At 39.0% G+C, this 17082-nt stretch overlaps 1 protein-coding gene across 1 annotated transcript in view; it reads right to left on the reverse strand.

Moving 5' to 3' along the window:
- LOC122808411 (pro-interleukin-16-like) overlaps nucleotides 1-16715 on the reverse strand; it is an 81227-nt gene extending 64512 nt beyond the window's left edge. The window contains exon 1 of the mRNA XM_044079373.1: nucleotides 16704-16715. Coding sequence (XP_043935308.1) covers nucleotides 16704-16715 — 12 coding nt within the window. The remainder of the gene's footprint in view (nucleotides 1-16703) is intronic.
- Nucleotides 16716-17082: the final 367 nt, after the last annotated feature.

Raw genomic sequence — 17082 nt, forward strand, 5'->3', positions numbered from 1 at the left:
AAAGGATACCAGCATACTTAACTCAACTAAAAGACTATAAAGAATATATACTTTCAGATGTAAAACATTTTTTAGACATAAATAATACTCCTGAAGTCTCCATTGTTTATGTTTGGGATGCCTTAAAATCATATCTATATGGACAAAGTATCAGATGGTATAATAATAAAAGGAAATCTTGGGATAAGGAATTGTTAGATATTCAAAGTAAATTAGACTCTTATAAACATAATAATAAAGAAAATATTATGGACAAGAATGTTATTGAAGAAATAAACAAACTAAATGAGAAATACAAAGAAATTTTAACTCATAAAGTTAAAATAACTTTAGAAATACAAGTTTTGTCTTATTCAATAAGCCCCAAATACTTACATAGACTTACAAATAAAACAAAAGGTTGAATAAACAAAATCATATCAAAGAAATCTTTCTAAGGAAAAGAAGAATGTTTCTAGTATACCAGAAATACTAGATGAATTTAGAAATCACTTTCACAAAATTAACCATAATAACATTAACATGGAACCTAAAGATAAAATAAAGGAGTTTATAACCACAAACATGAATAAAAAGCTTAATAAACAACAGATTAAACTATTGGACAAGAGTATTTCATATACAGAGGTTATTACACAAATAAGCTTAAATCAAACAAAGCACCGGGTAATTATGGTATTATATCAGAGATATATAAAATCCTTTCTAAAAGTACATATTCATTAATACATAAGGTTTTTATTTTGGCCCAAACTGAGTTAATAACCCCCCCCCCCCATCTTGGCAATATACATTTATTTCGCCAATTTTAAAACCTAATAAAGATCCAACTAGATGTAATTAATATCGGCCCATCTCATTACTTAATGTTGATTATAAAATGTTTATGAGTATTTTTGCTGATAGATTGAAGACAATCATCCCCGGCATTATAGATATAGATCAGACAGGCTTCATTGTAAATAGAAATACTTTTGATAATATAAGAAGAACTTTAACATTAATTGATTTTGCAAATAGGAAAAAGAAAGATTTAACACTCATTAGTCTTGATATAAGTTCAGCATTTGATTCAGTAAGTTGGGACTATCTGTTTACCTTACTGAAGTGCACAAACTTCTCAGATGCATTTGTAAATCTAATTGAGCATTTATACAAAGGAACTTTGGCTTATATTAAGGTAGGAACATATGTTTCACAAAAATACCCATTTTAAAAGTACAAAACAAGGTTGTCCACTTTCTCCACTATTATTCACTTTAGTAATGGAGCCTTGGGCTAATTTGATCAGAAACAGTACTGACATAGAGGGTTTTGAAATAGATGAAAATATAACATCCAAAATTCAACTTTTGCAGATGATGTTCTAATTACATCAGCAGGATCTAATTCTTCTATGCAGTCTCTATTTGATAAAATGATGAATTTTAAAAGTATTTCTGGTTTAATATTCAATGAAGAAAAACTAAAATACTACCTATATATACACGAAAAATATTCTCATTAGTGATTTTACTAAATATGTACCCAATTCAGGTCAGATAACTTATTTAGGTATAATACTATCTAAAGATATTAAATCTATTATATATAATAATTATAATACCTGTTTTCTTAATATCCTGGAATAATATGTTTTGGAGGAGAGACTTACAATTATTAAAATGATAATATTCCCCAAGATTTTATACTTAATACAATCAATAATACTTCCACCTACAAAAATAATTATCAAGAAACTGAATACACTAATGTTAAATTTCCTATGGGCACCTAATAGACCTAGGATTGCATTAAAGAAACATACTAATAGCTGGTCTCATATTTCTTTTCCAGACTTTAATTTATATACTATCTCTTCTATTGTAAAAGTTATTACTTTATTAATAGATCAGTCATATGTTGAAGAATGGAAAGATTATTGGGAGCTAATTAGTATGCACTTCATGAAAATCTCCTTAACACATAAAAATATGATTGTAAATAACTCCATGTTATGGTTACTAAAGGAATTTTGTACTTCACCTATTACACCTAAACATATTGTTTGTTACCCATTGAACATTATTATTAGCTATATATTCATGCACCCTAAGTATAGGGAATGGAATTTTATTATATTCCCTATAATGTATACTCAGGTATGCTTTTGTCATCTACTTCTGAAGGAACTCATTTAGCTATAGATAATGATCTAAAATACTGGTATCAGTTGATATCTGATAATAAAGTTAAAAATCTAGATTTCTTAAAACAAGAATTTGATCTAAGAGAAACTTGCTGGTTAGAGGTTCAGACCTTTAGACAACATCTCATTAATAAAATAGATCTAATGTCTATAACAGTTAAAGAATCTATTCCAACACTGATTGATTACTTGATATTAAATTTACAACATAAAGTTTCTGATAAAGGTAAACTTTCATACATACATAAAATTATCAGACAAGAAACATTTTACAATGTAGATTCATACTGGAATTATTTCACTTCTATTAATGGGGACCCACCAAATCAACAAGATAAACAATATATATTGGAATCTGCTTATAGAACTACGTCTTCCATTGTCTGGAGACTTTATACATGGAAATTTTTACATAGATCTTTTTATACACATTTGATGATGAATAAAATAAATAATAAAGATAATTTATGTAAGAGATGTAATGTAGAAATTAATGCTGACTGGGCTCATATGTTTTATGACTGTATAAAATTGAAAGAATACTGGAAGTTAATTAATGAATTTTTGCAGGCTCTTTTTACAGATAATTTCATTATTTCTAAATCTCTTATATTATTCAACACACCTGTACCTCAAAGTGTTAAAAAGGTTAAGCTTCCCTTGTTATGGTCTATTCTAGCAGTGGCTAGGAAAATAATAACCAGAAATTGGATTTCAGATACACCTCCTTCGTTCAATGAATTTAAAAATGTTATGAATATAGTGTGCCATATGGAAATAAACACAATTAGAACAAGAACAAATAGAAAAACATCTTATTATATTGTATGGGATAATTTACAAAATTTGTTAAAAAAATTCTAATTTCAATAGCACAGTATTTTAGTTTAATTAATTGATCTGATTGTAGTGGATGTCTTTGTAAATACTTTAGTTGTTTTGTTGAATATTATAATAATACCTATTTTTAATTACTTGTATAAAATTGTTATGATATTTCTCTTATATGTTAAAACAATAAACCTGTTTTGAAGAAAAAAGAACTATGGGGAGTGGAGGAGAAACAGGATCCCTGACTACAGGCTAGATACCCTGGAGGTCTGCTCAGAAGAGATAAGAGGAAATGAGGTAATGATATGGATGAACAGGATTATTATGAGAAGGTGAGCATTTTTTCTTTGAATTATTTTCTTTGAATTTATGGAAATTATGAAATAGCCCCAGTGTTTTTGTATAATAATGCATTTTGATTTTTTTCTTAAGCAGCACTTCATCATTTAAAGTGTGACTTAAGTTTCTTTTTCTAAAGTATCAACATAACTAAACATATTTCATATAGTCTAATAGGATAGTGAACTGTTTCTTATTTGTTTTCAAATACCACAGCAATGTAATATACTACCATAGGAGTTCAGATCAATTCCTTTCCGCTTCACCCAATGTGCTTCCCAAGGCAGCAGTGGATGAGAAATTAACTCTAAAAGACACTTATGCTCAAAACACCAGAAATGCTACCTGTCACAGCTTACATTTGAGTTTTACTAATACTGGCATAAGTTCTACTAGTTAATAGGTTTTATCCTCCGTAGTAAGTAGGGAAATTACAGCCCTCTTAGATAGCATAGCTTGTACAGGTGTTAGAACTTATTTATTTTTCACAAATAATACATAGAAAGGAGAGTCAAGTCACCATGAATAAAAAGATTTATGGGGGTAATTACCTACATGGAAAAATGTAACATTAAAAAAATGGAAATGTGTAGAGCATTGAAGGCTAATTTGGGGCAAATGTGCTTAGACAGGATGGCGTGCACTTGTCAAGATCACGAAAGAGAATTTTTGCAGCAAATGTTTTGCAATATTTTACAAACACGAGGAAGGATTTTTGCCAGGTCAAAAAATTTAACAGTTCACAGATAGCAACATTTAATGCATCTCTGATGGTTGCTAATTGTAGGGGCATTAATAATTTTTTTATCTGATGTGTTCTACGGTCTGTATGCAGATGACTTGAAAATGGGTAAACTGAGTGCATATGTTACAGATAGGGCCTGCCTTCAAAAGAACTTGACTAAACTGACCATTTGGGCACAGGAGGAAGATAATATTTATTTATTTTATTTATTTATTTCACATTTGTTAACCATGTTGGTCCAGCTGAGCAGAGGCCCATTTTCAGCGGAGACCCCAGGGGAAAAGCCCCAGCAAATGAACAATTTATATAATTATACAATTTTCACCAAGTAGAGTACTATTAATAATAGTTATACAATAATCACAGAGTTGAGTAAATTGAAAAACAGAGAAAGTAACAAGTAACAGGTATGTTAAGACACTTAGTAAAGTTGGTATGCTATTTATAGTATATATGTAGAGGACTTGTAACAAATATTACAGGAGAAAGATTCTTATGAGCTAGGCAGAAATTATTGAGAGTATACCATCATCTGATTTTTATTTTTTGTTATATAAGAGGTGTCATATGGTTAAGGCATAATCTACAAGAGGGTGTAAAGAGAGCAGTAGATCAAGTTAAGTAGGGTACTGACAGGGGCATATCCATGACTTAAAGAGGGAACTTCTTAATCCTTTTTGAAGCTGTTTATGTTTGGGATGCTACATAAGGTGAAAGGGAGATTGTTCCAGAAATGAGACACAGATGATTTATATAAAATTTTGCAGATTGTTTTGTTGCATTTGTATGTTTGTAGAAGGAGTTTATCGGTACTTCGTAGTAGGCATAGAGGGGTATAGTAAGTCACAATATTGGAGAGGGAGAGACAGGCAGTGGGTTTGTTAAGTAGACAGCAAGTTAGTTGGAGTTGTGAGAGTTTAAGATGGTGGGGAAGTTCCATCCAGTGAAGTTTTTTTAGAGCAATACAATGGTGAGAGGAATTAGGTAGGTTAGTTGCGAATTTAGCAATTTTGTTGTAAGTCTATTCAAGTTTGGTAAGGAGAAAGGATTGGAGATTTGTAAGAACTGGAGCTACATAGAGAAGGGTTGAAAGTAAATAAGCTTGGGCCAAGAAGGGTCGAAAGTCAGTAGTTAGGTATTTCTTGTTCCGATACAAGACACCTAGTTTTAGTTTGTTTTTTTGAAGGACTGCAGTATGTGTAGATCAAATTTTATTTGATCTACTATTGTCATTCCAGGTAATTTTGTGTGGTGTTCTGCTGTAATCATGGTTTTGTTAGAGGAAGAAATTGTGAAAGATTGTTTGAGATGGTTACTTGATTTAAGAAGAAAGAGGAGTTTAGTCTTTTTCATATTCAAAATGAGTTGATTATTAGTTAGCCAATTTTCAACAGAAAGGAAGGATTCTTGTGTAGGTGACTGAAGTTGTGAAAGTGTGTCAGAGGTAGTGATAAGTGTGGAGTTGTCAGCATATTGTATAAGGGTAGAATGAGAAGTTGCGGTATAGAGGTCATTGGTAAAGATATTAAAAAGAAGGGGTCCCAGTATAAATGGGTAGAAAAGTAGAGCAGGAAGACTGCCACCTGACTGACTGTTGTCTGTTTGCTAGACAGCTGGAGAACCATTTGAGGGTGGTGGGAGATAGATGTAGGCTGGCAAGTTTGGCTAGGAGTATGGAGTGGGATACCATGCCGAAGGCTTTTGATAGGCCTAAGAATAGACTTGAGACCATTTTGTTATTATCTCTTGCTTCAGCAATAGTGTGAGTGAAAGATAGAAGGGCTGTAGAGGTGCTATGGTTAGGCCAAAAGCCATGTTGAGTTGGAGTGAGGACATTATTATGGATGAGAAATTTGAGCATTTGGGAATGTATACATTTTTCTAGGATGTTAGATGGGGGAGGATAGCAATGGGTCTGCAGTTGGAGGGATCAGTGGAGTTGCCTCATTTTTGAAGGGGTATTATAAAGAAAGATTTCCAGATATCGGGTACAGTGGCTTCCTTAATGAATCTTTTTATGAGTATAGAGGCTAGGTAGGCAATAAATTTGTCTGCTGGCTTAAGAAAGAGCAGCAGTAGATTGTCAGCAGAAGGAGAACAAGGTTTAAGCTTTTGGAGTAGAGACTTAATGAGATAGGTTTGAGAGAGAAGAGTGCTTCCTTTTCTTCAGGATGTGGCGAAAGAATGAATGGTGTGGGCACTTTGATTGGTGTAAGTTAGTTTGCTGATGGTGTCAATAAAGAACTGGTTAAGGAGTGAGGCAGTGTTTTGTGTGGAGATGTTGGGATAAGGGCTTGGGGTTTGAGGTTTTCTAGGATGAAGGATAGCGTTGATGTTTGTCCAGACGTTTTTGGGGTTGGACTGATGGGTGGATTGAGCTTTAGAGTACAACTTTTTCTTGTAATTATATATTTGTCTTTTGGTCTGATTCCTAAGTTCTTTGAACAATTGATGGTCAGTAGGGGATTTGGATTTTTTCCATGTTTTCCAGGTGGAGTCTCTGGTGCATAAGGGTGCAAGTATCTTTTGTAAGCCAGAGGGCATAATTGGCTTTTATTGTAATTTGCTAGATTATTAAGGATGTTTAGGAATACACTGTTGAATTCTTGTACTGCATCATTAAGAGGAAGTATGTGCAGGCTATACCAGTTGATGGATGTAAGTTTGTCATTAAAAGTGGAAGGATCAAAGGCAGAGAGTTTATGGCAGTACTTAAAGAGATGAGGTTTGTTGAGTTGGGGTGAATATCTTTGGATGCAGATGAGTAAGTGGTCACTTAATGCATCTGGGAGTTTGCTTGGGTTATAGTAGAGGTGATGGTCAGTGGTTAGAATCCAGACAAGTGTAGAACCTGTGTTAGAGTGCTTGTTTAGACGAGTGGGGTATTAATTAGTTGTGTAAATCTGAATAAATTAATACTCTGGGCAGGAGCTTTAGTATGTAGGGTTTTACAGTCTATATTTAAGTCTCCAAGTATTACAGTTTCATATGGTATATTTTGAGAGATCCAGGAAAGTATATTTTCGATAATAGGAATGTTTTTGCCTGGTGGGATATAGATTGCAGCAATAGCAATTTTTTTTCTGATTGCTTATCTGACAGTTTAGTAGTAGTATTTCAGCTGGGTGGAAGTTAGGAGGGGTAGTGGGGAGATGGGAAAGGTTCAGGTATTCAGAGTAAAGAACTGCCACTCCTCTACCTTTTTTTGTGACTCTGTCTTGATGATAGATATTACACCCTGGGGCAGAATATGAATATTACTGATATGCGGTTTTAGCCGGGTTTCTGACAGTGCTAATATATGGAGGGTATAGTGCGAGATCCGTGCATGTGGTTTGGTATCCTTATTAGACAGGCTTTGTATATTAATGGATAGAAAAGTTAGGGTTTTGGGTGAAGGGGTGCTGAGGGAATTTGGCAGTGTTGTGGATCCTGGGTTAGGGTGTATGTCACTGGCTTGTAAGAGTATTGCCAGAAGGAGTGTGGGCGTGTGAGAAAAGAAGGTGTAAATGTAATGTTTCAGTTTGAGTTTAGGAGAGAGGGAGGGGAATAGTTGCAGGAGTTTGTGATGAAATGATTGTAAGAGAAATTAAGTAGTGAGGGAGAGATAGTATAAGAGAGATTGATGAAGTGTTTGTCTGTGGACTGAGATATAATTGGTATGAGTTTTTTTGTAATTACGGTTGGTGTGATAAGATGTTAAGGAGGTAAGGAGTAGTAGTACTGATGTTAGTAGTAGGCTGCACATCATGATTGACAGGGTTATCTGGTATTAAGAAGGAAGTATGTAATGGGGAAAACAGGGAGGAGAAAGAGGTTGGTAGTAGTGTGAGGCAAGTTGGGTGTGATGGGGAGGGGTTTGGAAGTCTGATGTGAAGTTATGTGGTGACTGGTTAATTGTGGGGGAGGAGAAAAAGAGGGATAGAGTAAAAATCTGGTGTATGAAGGGGTGGGTGGGAATGGGAGTAGAGTAGGGAGCAGAATCGAGGGTAGTGGGGGAGAACGGAGCGGGTTGCACCATGATGCAGGCAGTAAATCAGCAAAAACAATCAGTTTCTATGAGCCTGCCACAGGTAAGTATGGGCAAAGTGTTAGGACAGTATAAAAAACTATTGCGGATTGAATCTGCTCAAAGCAATGCTCTTTAAGAGGCTTTCAGGTGAGGCAGGAACTTATTTCACAGCAAGAAGAAAGCCCAGCAAGAGAGAGGGAAGAACATATAAGAGAGAGTTGGGAGTGAGGATTACACCACTGCTGTTAGTGTGAACACCACAGAGACTGAATGCAAAGGGAGATATCGGAAACAACATGTGTTAGGACTTACACTTTAATCTCTTCTTTTTTACTGTTATAGGTTGTTATAGATGGTTTGCGTTCCCAAACATTAGTGAGGGTCACTGGTGCAGGAAAATAAAGTCTCAATATGGAGGGAGCTTAAAACTGTAAAGAAAAGAAAGAGAATAAAAGTCATGGGCTAAAGGAGGGGGTAAGGAGAAAAGAGTTTTAAAGTACAGTTGTATACTTACCATAAATGTAGATGTTCGAGTGTATTCACTGTTGCCGTCATTACAATTGCGTTATCCTGCTGGCAGGCTACCTGCAGTCGGCCTGAATTCCAAAGTCTAGGTCTGGCTTCGGTTGCTGTCGCCTCCTCCCTGACGTCAGAGCGCCAGGGTATAAAAGATGCAGCTGACGCCATTTTCTTCAGTTTTTCTTGCCCCAGATGTCAGGTGCCCCCAAAAGGGTAGGCTAAAAATATGTCAATAAAGCATGCATGCACCAAGGTAAATTTTTCCTTCATCTACAAGCAAATACACCACATAGGTTGTATAGAATAGAGAAGTACAGATAACTTCCAGCAAAGATAAGGGGGATGGTGGGAGGGTAACCTGGACTGCAACAGTGAATACATTCAAACATCTACATTTATGGTAAGTACACAACTGTACTGTGTTCATCGTGTTTCACTGTTGCAGTCATTACAATTGGGTTGAATCCCAAAGCTAAGGTTGGGAGGCTGGAGCTAAATAGGATTAGGAGCGGCTATAAGGCCCTGCAGAACTGCAGTGGCAAAGCCTGCCCTGGATTTAGAGTAGAGTGGTAAGTGATAGTGCTTTGGCAGGCTACCCGCAGTCGGCCAGAATTCCAAAGTCTAGGTCCGGCGTCGGTTGCTGTCGCATCTTCCCTGACGTCATTGTGCTAGGGGTATAAAAGATGCAGCCGACGCCATTTTCTTCAGTCTTTCTTCCTGCACGGTGCCCGAAGCAAAAGCAGTTCGCAAGTGCCGGTCGGCCGACTCCTGAGATTTTCAAATCTGAATTTCAGAACCGAAGTCTTCATTAAAGCTAAGTTCCCCATTGGGGAAACTTTTTTCTTGCTCCAGACCGATGTCAGAAAACGTTAATAATTGTATTTCTTGTGGGAAGCAAATACCTCATAAGGACTTCCATTCTTACTGTATTCCTTGCCTAGGCCCTGATCACGACATTGCTAATTGTCAGTTTTGTGTTAGATTTAACCAATGCACTATTAAGCGTCGGTACGATTTTGCATTTCACTATTTTGGCAGAAGATTTAATTACACAATGTCGTCGGATAGCCATCCGACTACCACAATTCAAAAGAAACGCAAAGAAAAAGAAAAGGACAGGCATCCGAGGTCTAAAACTGACGACGAAGCCTCTTCTAGGCCAGTCGCCAGTTCGCCGGTTCTCAGTGAGGTGCTTTCGCAGCCCCTGGCGCCCGCTACCACAGAGCCACAGGCCGCTATCGACTCCCACATGGAGCCAACTGGGCCTCTGGAAACTCAAGGTATTGGACACTCAGAAATCAATCCCTCAGATGGGTCCAGAGCTGCTGAGCAGGCATCGGCTTCTGAGGGTGTCTTCAGACCTACACAACTACATGTTAAGCCATCCTCAGCTTCAAAGACAAAGACTAAAACAGCTTTAAAGACAAAGAAACAAGTACAGCATTCTCCCATTCAGACTTCCATGCCTAAAAAACAGATGCTCAAAGTGGCCGAAGACCTAATTACTTTGATCAGGGGCTCCCATCCCCCTCCTGATAAGAGGCCTAGGCAAGAGACAGAGTATGATTCTTCTGATCAGGTATCTGTTTCCTCTGATTCCTCTTCTGAACAGGATTACTCCATGCTTCCCTATGAGGATTCTGACGCTGAAGAATCTATTCCTTCAACCTCTCCTCCTGAGGACTATTCTTTTGGGGAAACACTGCATACTATGAGGGAGCATTTCCACTGGGAGAGCCAAGACTATTCTCAGTCTAAGAAAAGGCTCAGAGACTTCCTGCTTCTTCCTCAGCATAGACCCCTTGCTATTCCACCTGTTCTAGACATTGTAGATGATGTATTTTCAGAGTCCGGACTGTCCCCTGACTCTTTACCCCCTGCACCTGCTAAGCCAGACAGATACTACAGGGTCCCGGATTCTCATAAATTCCTATATAAAAACCCCACTGCTGACCCAGAAACTATATCTCAGGGTCCCAAGGGGGTTAAGGCTTCCACTGCAAAAAACCCTGTCCCCTCTGATAGGGATTCTAGGGCTCTAGACAGATGGGGGAAAAAAGTATACACTTCTGCCACCCTGGCTGTAAGGGCTTTAAATTGCCAATTTCATATGCTTAAATATCAGCAATATTTAATGTCAGTACTTAAACAGAAAATGTTGACAAATACTGAATGTTCAGAGAACAAGGAATTGCAGGATTTATTGCTTGCAACTGAACAAGTGGGAAAGCATACTTTGCAATGTGGTTATGATTCACTGGAGGCCTCTTGCAGGGCCGCTGTTACAAGTTCTGTTATTAGAAGGCATGCTTAGTTAAAGGAACAAAATCTGCCTGATCATGTTAAAGTAAAATTATTAGATGCACCATTACAGCATGATACTTTGTTTGGTACTAAAGCAGAAGAAGTGTTGAAAAAAATGGAGGATAAAGCAAAATCCATGCAGACAGTCAAGGATTTTTTACAGGTACAGCCACCCAGGTTTAGCAGGAACTGGCCTTCTAAAAATTGGTCCTTTCCAGTCTCAGACAGACCACAAAGAGGCAGATACAGGCATCCCAGAGGCAGATCTCAACCCCAAGGCTCATACAGGCCTAAACAATGGGGTGCTCCTACCACCAAAAGCGGAGAAGACAAAACACAGCCTTACAGGAAACAGTCCCAGTGACTTTCCTCTACCAGTTCCAAGCAGTTTTCTTTTGACAGCCCCCTCAGGGGGAAAACTAGCACTTTTTTCATCAAATTGGCAAATGGTTACCCAAGACAAATGAGTTCTGAACATAGTGTCCCAAGGCTACAGGTTCCATTTTCACACTCTACCAAGGTCAAAGGGCATGCCAGACCTGCCACACAATCAATGGGCAGAGGCACAAAAACAAATTACAGCCCTCATGGACATGAAGGCCATTCAGCAAGTACCACAACAAGAGCAGGGCAAAGATTTTACTCAGACTTTCCTAGTACCCAGGAAGGACAAAACCTGGAGACCAATTCTGGACCTGTCTATACTAAATACGTTTCTGGAAGTTCCAAAATTCAAGATGTTGACTCTTCAGCAGCTACTGCCCATGCTGGGAAAGAGGGCTTGGCTTGTAACTTTGGACCTAAAAGAGGCATACCTGCATGCCCCAATCAGACAATCTTGCGGAAGATACTTCAGATTCATAGCTGGCTCAATGCACTACCAATTCTCTGCACTGCCCTTTGGCTTATCTACTGCGCACAGGGTCTTCACAAAATGCCTGGCACCAGTAATTGCATTTTGCAGACAGAGGAATTCAGATATATCCTTACTTGGACGACTGCTTTATTCAAGCAGAGAACAAAGACATTCTACTAAAGCATCTGGCGTTTGTAAAAAGATTACTAATTGGCCTAGGGTACACAGTAAACAAAAAGAAATCAAAACTAGTGCCCTCTCAAGAGATAATATTCCTGGGTGCAAGCTTAAATACAACTGCCCAGATGGCTTATCTCACGCCAGACAAGCAAAAACAACTGACTACTTACTAGAAGAAATTGGCAACAAAAACCCACTTATCTGCAAGGAAAATCCTGCAGGTTTTGGGTTTCATGGCATCCTGCATTCTACTAATTTCATATGCCAGACTGCATATGAGGAAACTACAATGGTATCTGAAAAGTGTGTGGACTCAGCATTGCCACAGCCTGGAGACAGTAATTGCACTCATTCCCTGCCTACAACAGGAGTTTCGATGGTGGGCAGAAGCCTGTCACCAAAACAAGGGTCTGCCATTCAGTTTACCCACAGCCAGACAGACACTGACAACGGATGCATCAGATTATGCCTGGGGGACCCATATGGCAGGAAAATGTATTCAGGGCACATTGAGTCCAAACACTTTTTAGATACCACTGAAGTTTCCTCATATGCAGTCTTGCATATGGAATTAACAGAATGCAGGATGCCATGAAGCCCAAAGCCTGCAGAATTTTTCTTGCAAATAACTGTGTCTTCGTTGCCAACATTTTGAAAAAAGTAGTCAGTTGCCTTTGTTTGTCTGGTGTGAGATAAGCCATCTGTGCAGTTGTATTTAAGCTTGCACCCAGGAATATAAGGGTACTAGTTTTGATTTCTTTTTGTTTACTGTGTGCCCTAGGCATGTTAGTAATCTTTTTACAAACACCAGACACTGTAGTCGAATGTCTTTGTTCTCTGCTTGAATAAGGCAGTCGTCCAAGTAAGGATATATTTTTATTCCTCTTTGTCTGCAAAATGCAATTACTGGAGCCAGGCATTTTGTGAAGACCCTGGGCATAGTAGATAAGCCAAAGGTCAGTGCAGAGAATTGGTAGTGCATTGAGCCAGCTATGAATCTGAGATATCTTCTGCATGATTGTCTGATTGGGACATGCAGATATGCCTCTTTTAGGTCTAAAGTCACAAGCCAAGCCTTCTTGCCCAGCATGGGCAGAAGCTGCTGCAGAGTCAACATTTTGAATCTTGGAATATTCAGATATGTGTTTAGAATAGATAGGTCCAGTATTGGTCTCCAGGCTTTGTCCTTTCTGGGCACCAAGAACAGTCTTGAGTAAAATCCTTGTCCCTGCTCTTGCTGTGGTACTTGCTGAATGGCCCTCATGTCCATGAGGGATGACACTTGCTTTTGTGCCTCTGCCCATTGATTTTTTGGCAGGTCTGGCAAACCGTTCGCCCTTGGCAGGGTGTGAAAGTGAAACCTGTAGCCTTGTGACACTATATCCAAGACCCATTTGTCCTGGGTTATTATGTGCCAATTTTGAGAAAAAAGTGCTAGTTTTTCCCCTAAAGGTGCTGCCAGAAGATAAGTGTTTGGCGCAGGCAGGGGGAAGTCATTGGGACTGTTTCCTGTATGGCTGTGATTTGTCTTCTCCACTTTTGGAGGTAGAAGTACCCCATTGTTTAGACCTGTATGAGCCTTGGGGCTGGGATCTGCCTCTAGGGCGTCTGTATCTGCCTCTTTGTGGCATGTCTGACACTGGAAAGGACCATTTTTTTGTAGGCTAGTGCCTGCTAAATCTTGGAGGCTGTACCTGTAAGAAATAATTGACTGTTTGCATAAATTTAGCTTTGTCCTCCATTTTCTTCAACACCTCTTCTGCTTTAACACCAAACAAGGTATCATGCTGTAATGGAGCATCTAATAATTTTGCTTTAATATGATCAGGCAGATTCTGTTTCTTTAACCAAGCATGCCTCCTAATGACAGAACCCGTAACAGCGGCCCTGCAGGAGGCCTCCAGAGAATCAAATACCCCTTTGCAAAGTATGCTTTCCCACTTGTTCAGCTGCATGCAATAAATCCTGCATTTCTTTGTTTTCTGCACATTTAGAATTTATCAACATTTTCTGTTTAAGCAGTGACATCATATATTGCTGATATTTAAGCATATGAAACTGACAATTTAAAGCCCTTATAGCCAAGGTAGCAGAGGTGTAAATATTTTTTCTCCATCTGTCCAGTGCCCTAGAATCCCTGTCAGAGGGGGTAGGGTTTTTTACAGTGGAAGCCTTGACCCCTTTGGGACCCTGAGAGATAGTTTCTGGGTCAGCAGCAGGGTTTTTAAAAAGACATTTATGTGAATCAGGAACCCTGTAGTACCTGTCTGGCTTAACAGGAGCTGGAGGTAAAGAGTCAGGAGTCAGACTGGACTCTGAAAATACATCATCTACAATGTCTAACACAGATGGAATAGCAAGGGGCCTGTGCTAAGGTAGTAAAAGGAAGTCTCTGAGCCTTTTCTTAGATTCTGAATAATCTTGGCTGTCCCAGTGGAAATGCTCCCTCATGGTATACAGAGTTTCCCCAAAAGAATAATCCTCAGAAGGAGAGGCTGAAGGGATAGATTCTTCAGCATCAGAATCCTCATAGGGAGGAAGAGAGTATTCCTGATCAGAAGAGGAATCAGAAGAAATGGAAATCTGATCTGAAGATCCATATTCTGTCTCTTGCCTAGGCCTCTTATCAGGAGGGGAATGAGAACCCCTGATCAAAGTAATTAGGTCTTCGGCCATTTTCAGGATCTGTTTTTTAGGCATGGAGACCTGTCCATGGGGCTGTTGTACTTGTTTCTTTGTCTTTAGAGGTGCTTTAGTCTTTGCCTTTGAAGCTGAAGTCGTTTTAACATATAACTGTGTAGGCCTGAAAACACCCTCAGAAGCCGATGCCTGCTCAGCGGCTCCGGACCCATCTGAGGGAATAGTTTCCGAGGTTCCAATACTTTGAGTTTCCAGCAGCCTAGTCGGCTCCAGGTGGGAGTCGGAAGCGGCCTGCAGCTCTAAAGTAGCGGGCATCAGGGGCTGTGAAAGCACCTCACTGAGAACCGGTGAACCGGTGACTGGCTTAGAAGAAGCCTCGTCGTCAGTTTTGGACCTCGGATGCCTGTCCTTTTCTTTTTCTTTGCGTTTCTTTTGAATTGCGGTAGTCAGATGGCTATCCGACTACATCGTGTAATTAAATCTTCTGCCAAAATAGTGAAATCCAAAATCGTACCGACACTTAATACTGCGTTGGTTAAATCTAGCACAAAACTGACAATTAGCAATGTCGTGATCACGGCCTAGGCAAGGAATACAGTAAGAATGGAAGTCCTTATGAGGTATTTGCTTCCCACAAGAAATACAATTATTAACTTTTTCTGACATCAGTCTGGAGCAAGAAAAAGTTTCCCCAATGGGGTACTTAGCTTTTAATGAAAACTTTGGATCTGAAATTCGAACACGAAAATCTCAGGAGTCGGCCAACCAGCACTTGCGAACTGCTTTTGCTTCGGGCACCGCGCGGCAAGAAAGACTGAAGAAAATGGCGTCAGCTGCATCTTTTATACCCCTGGCACTCTAACGTTAGGGAGGAGGCGACAGCAACCGATGCCAGACCTAGACTTTGGAATTCAGGCTGACTGCAAGTAGCCTGCCAGCAGGATAACCCAATTGTAATGACTGCAACAGTGAAACACGATGAACATCAGGAAAGCAAAGCTTAGGAGAAAAACGACTTTGCAGTTAGAGTAGCAGAAAAACAGGTATACATTACACAGAAATTTTTAAACAGAGTAAAATATCAACCATAAATAGTAGTGCTTTGAGCTAAGTAGTTAGGCAGACATATAGTATAGTGTAAAGTGTTGTAAAGGGTAAAAAAACATTCAATACATCTAGCAGAGCTAAGCAGGAAAACATTTATACAGGATAAAGAAAGACTATATATAACAATGCAACATCTAGTCCAATGAACAGAAAAACTTTAAACCAATTTTAAACTAGCCAGTGGAATTAATGAACAGTTTAACTAAGTATACCATGGATGCACATAAAAGTTCAAAGTCTCATTAAATGCACAGACAATAAAGAATGTAAATAATACAAAAAAATAGCAGAATGCCACTAATAACAAGCAACCGGCAAAGCAGTGCTAATTCAATTTGCTGTAGTCTGATTTAACCAGTAAATAAGAATATAACAGGACCAAACTCACACAGTAACAAACAATAACACAGTATCAAAGCTGAGTGCAGAATTCAATAACATTCAGGGCAAACTGTGAAATTACCAAGAACATAACTGAACTTACTTGCTGAGCACACTGTAGAGGAGCGCTGGACCTAGTTCTGACCCTAAGGTGAGCAGTTTAAAAATGGTGCCCAAGCCCTTAGGAAAGTAAATAACTTTGTGAGGCCAGAAGGAGGGGCTATAGCTTACTGACTTAGCAGCATTCCTTGCCATAGGTGGGATACTCCATGAATACCCTAATTTGTATTGCACCATGACACAGGCAGTAGATCAGCAAAAACAATCAGTTTCTATGAGCCTGCCACAGGTAAGTGCGGGTAAATTGTTAGGACACTATTAAAAACTACTGCAGTCCAAATCTGCACAAATCAGTGCTCTTTAAGAGGCTTTCAGGTAAGGCAGAAACTTATTTCACAGCAAGGAGAAAGGCCAGAGTGACAGAGAGAAGAACATGTAAGAGAGAGAGGGGAGATTACAGCACTCCTGTTAATGTGCACACCCGAGATGCCAAGTGCTCCGGATTATGCAGAACGCACCACATTTAAGGCACAGAACTCACAAAGATGTTCATCGTGTTTCCCTGTTGCAGTCATTACTCTTGGGTTATCCTGCTGGCAGGCTACCCGCAGTCGGCCAGAATTCCAAAGTCTAGGTCCGGCGTCGGTTGCTGTCGCATCTTCCCTGACGTCAGTGAGCCAGGGGTATAAAAGATGCAGCTGACGCCATTTTCTTCAGTCTTTCTTCCCGCGAGGTGCCTGAAGCAAAAGCAGTTCGCAAGTGCCGGTCGGCCGACTCCTGAGATTTTCAAATCTGAATTTCAGAACCGAAGTCTTCATTAAAGCTAAGTACCCCGTTGGGGAAACTTTTTTCTTGCTCCAGACCGATGTCAGAAAAAGTTAACAATTGTATTTCTTGTGGGAAGCAAATACCTCATAAAG

Source organism: Protopterus annectens, chromosome 8.part0, assembly GCF_019279795.1.
Source record: "Protopterus annectens isolate FY-2018-M chromosome 8.part0, PAN1.0, whole genome shotgun sequence".
NCBI classification, from domain to species: Eukaryota; Metazoa; Chordata; order Ceratodontiformes; family Protopteridae; genus Protopterus; species Protopterus annectens.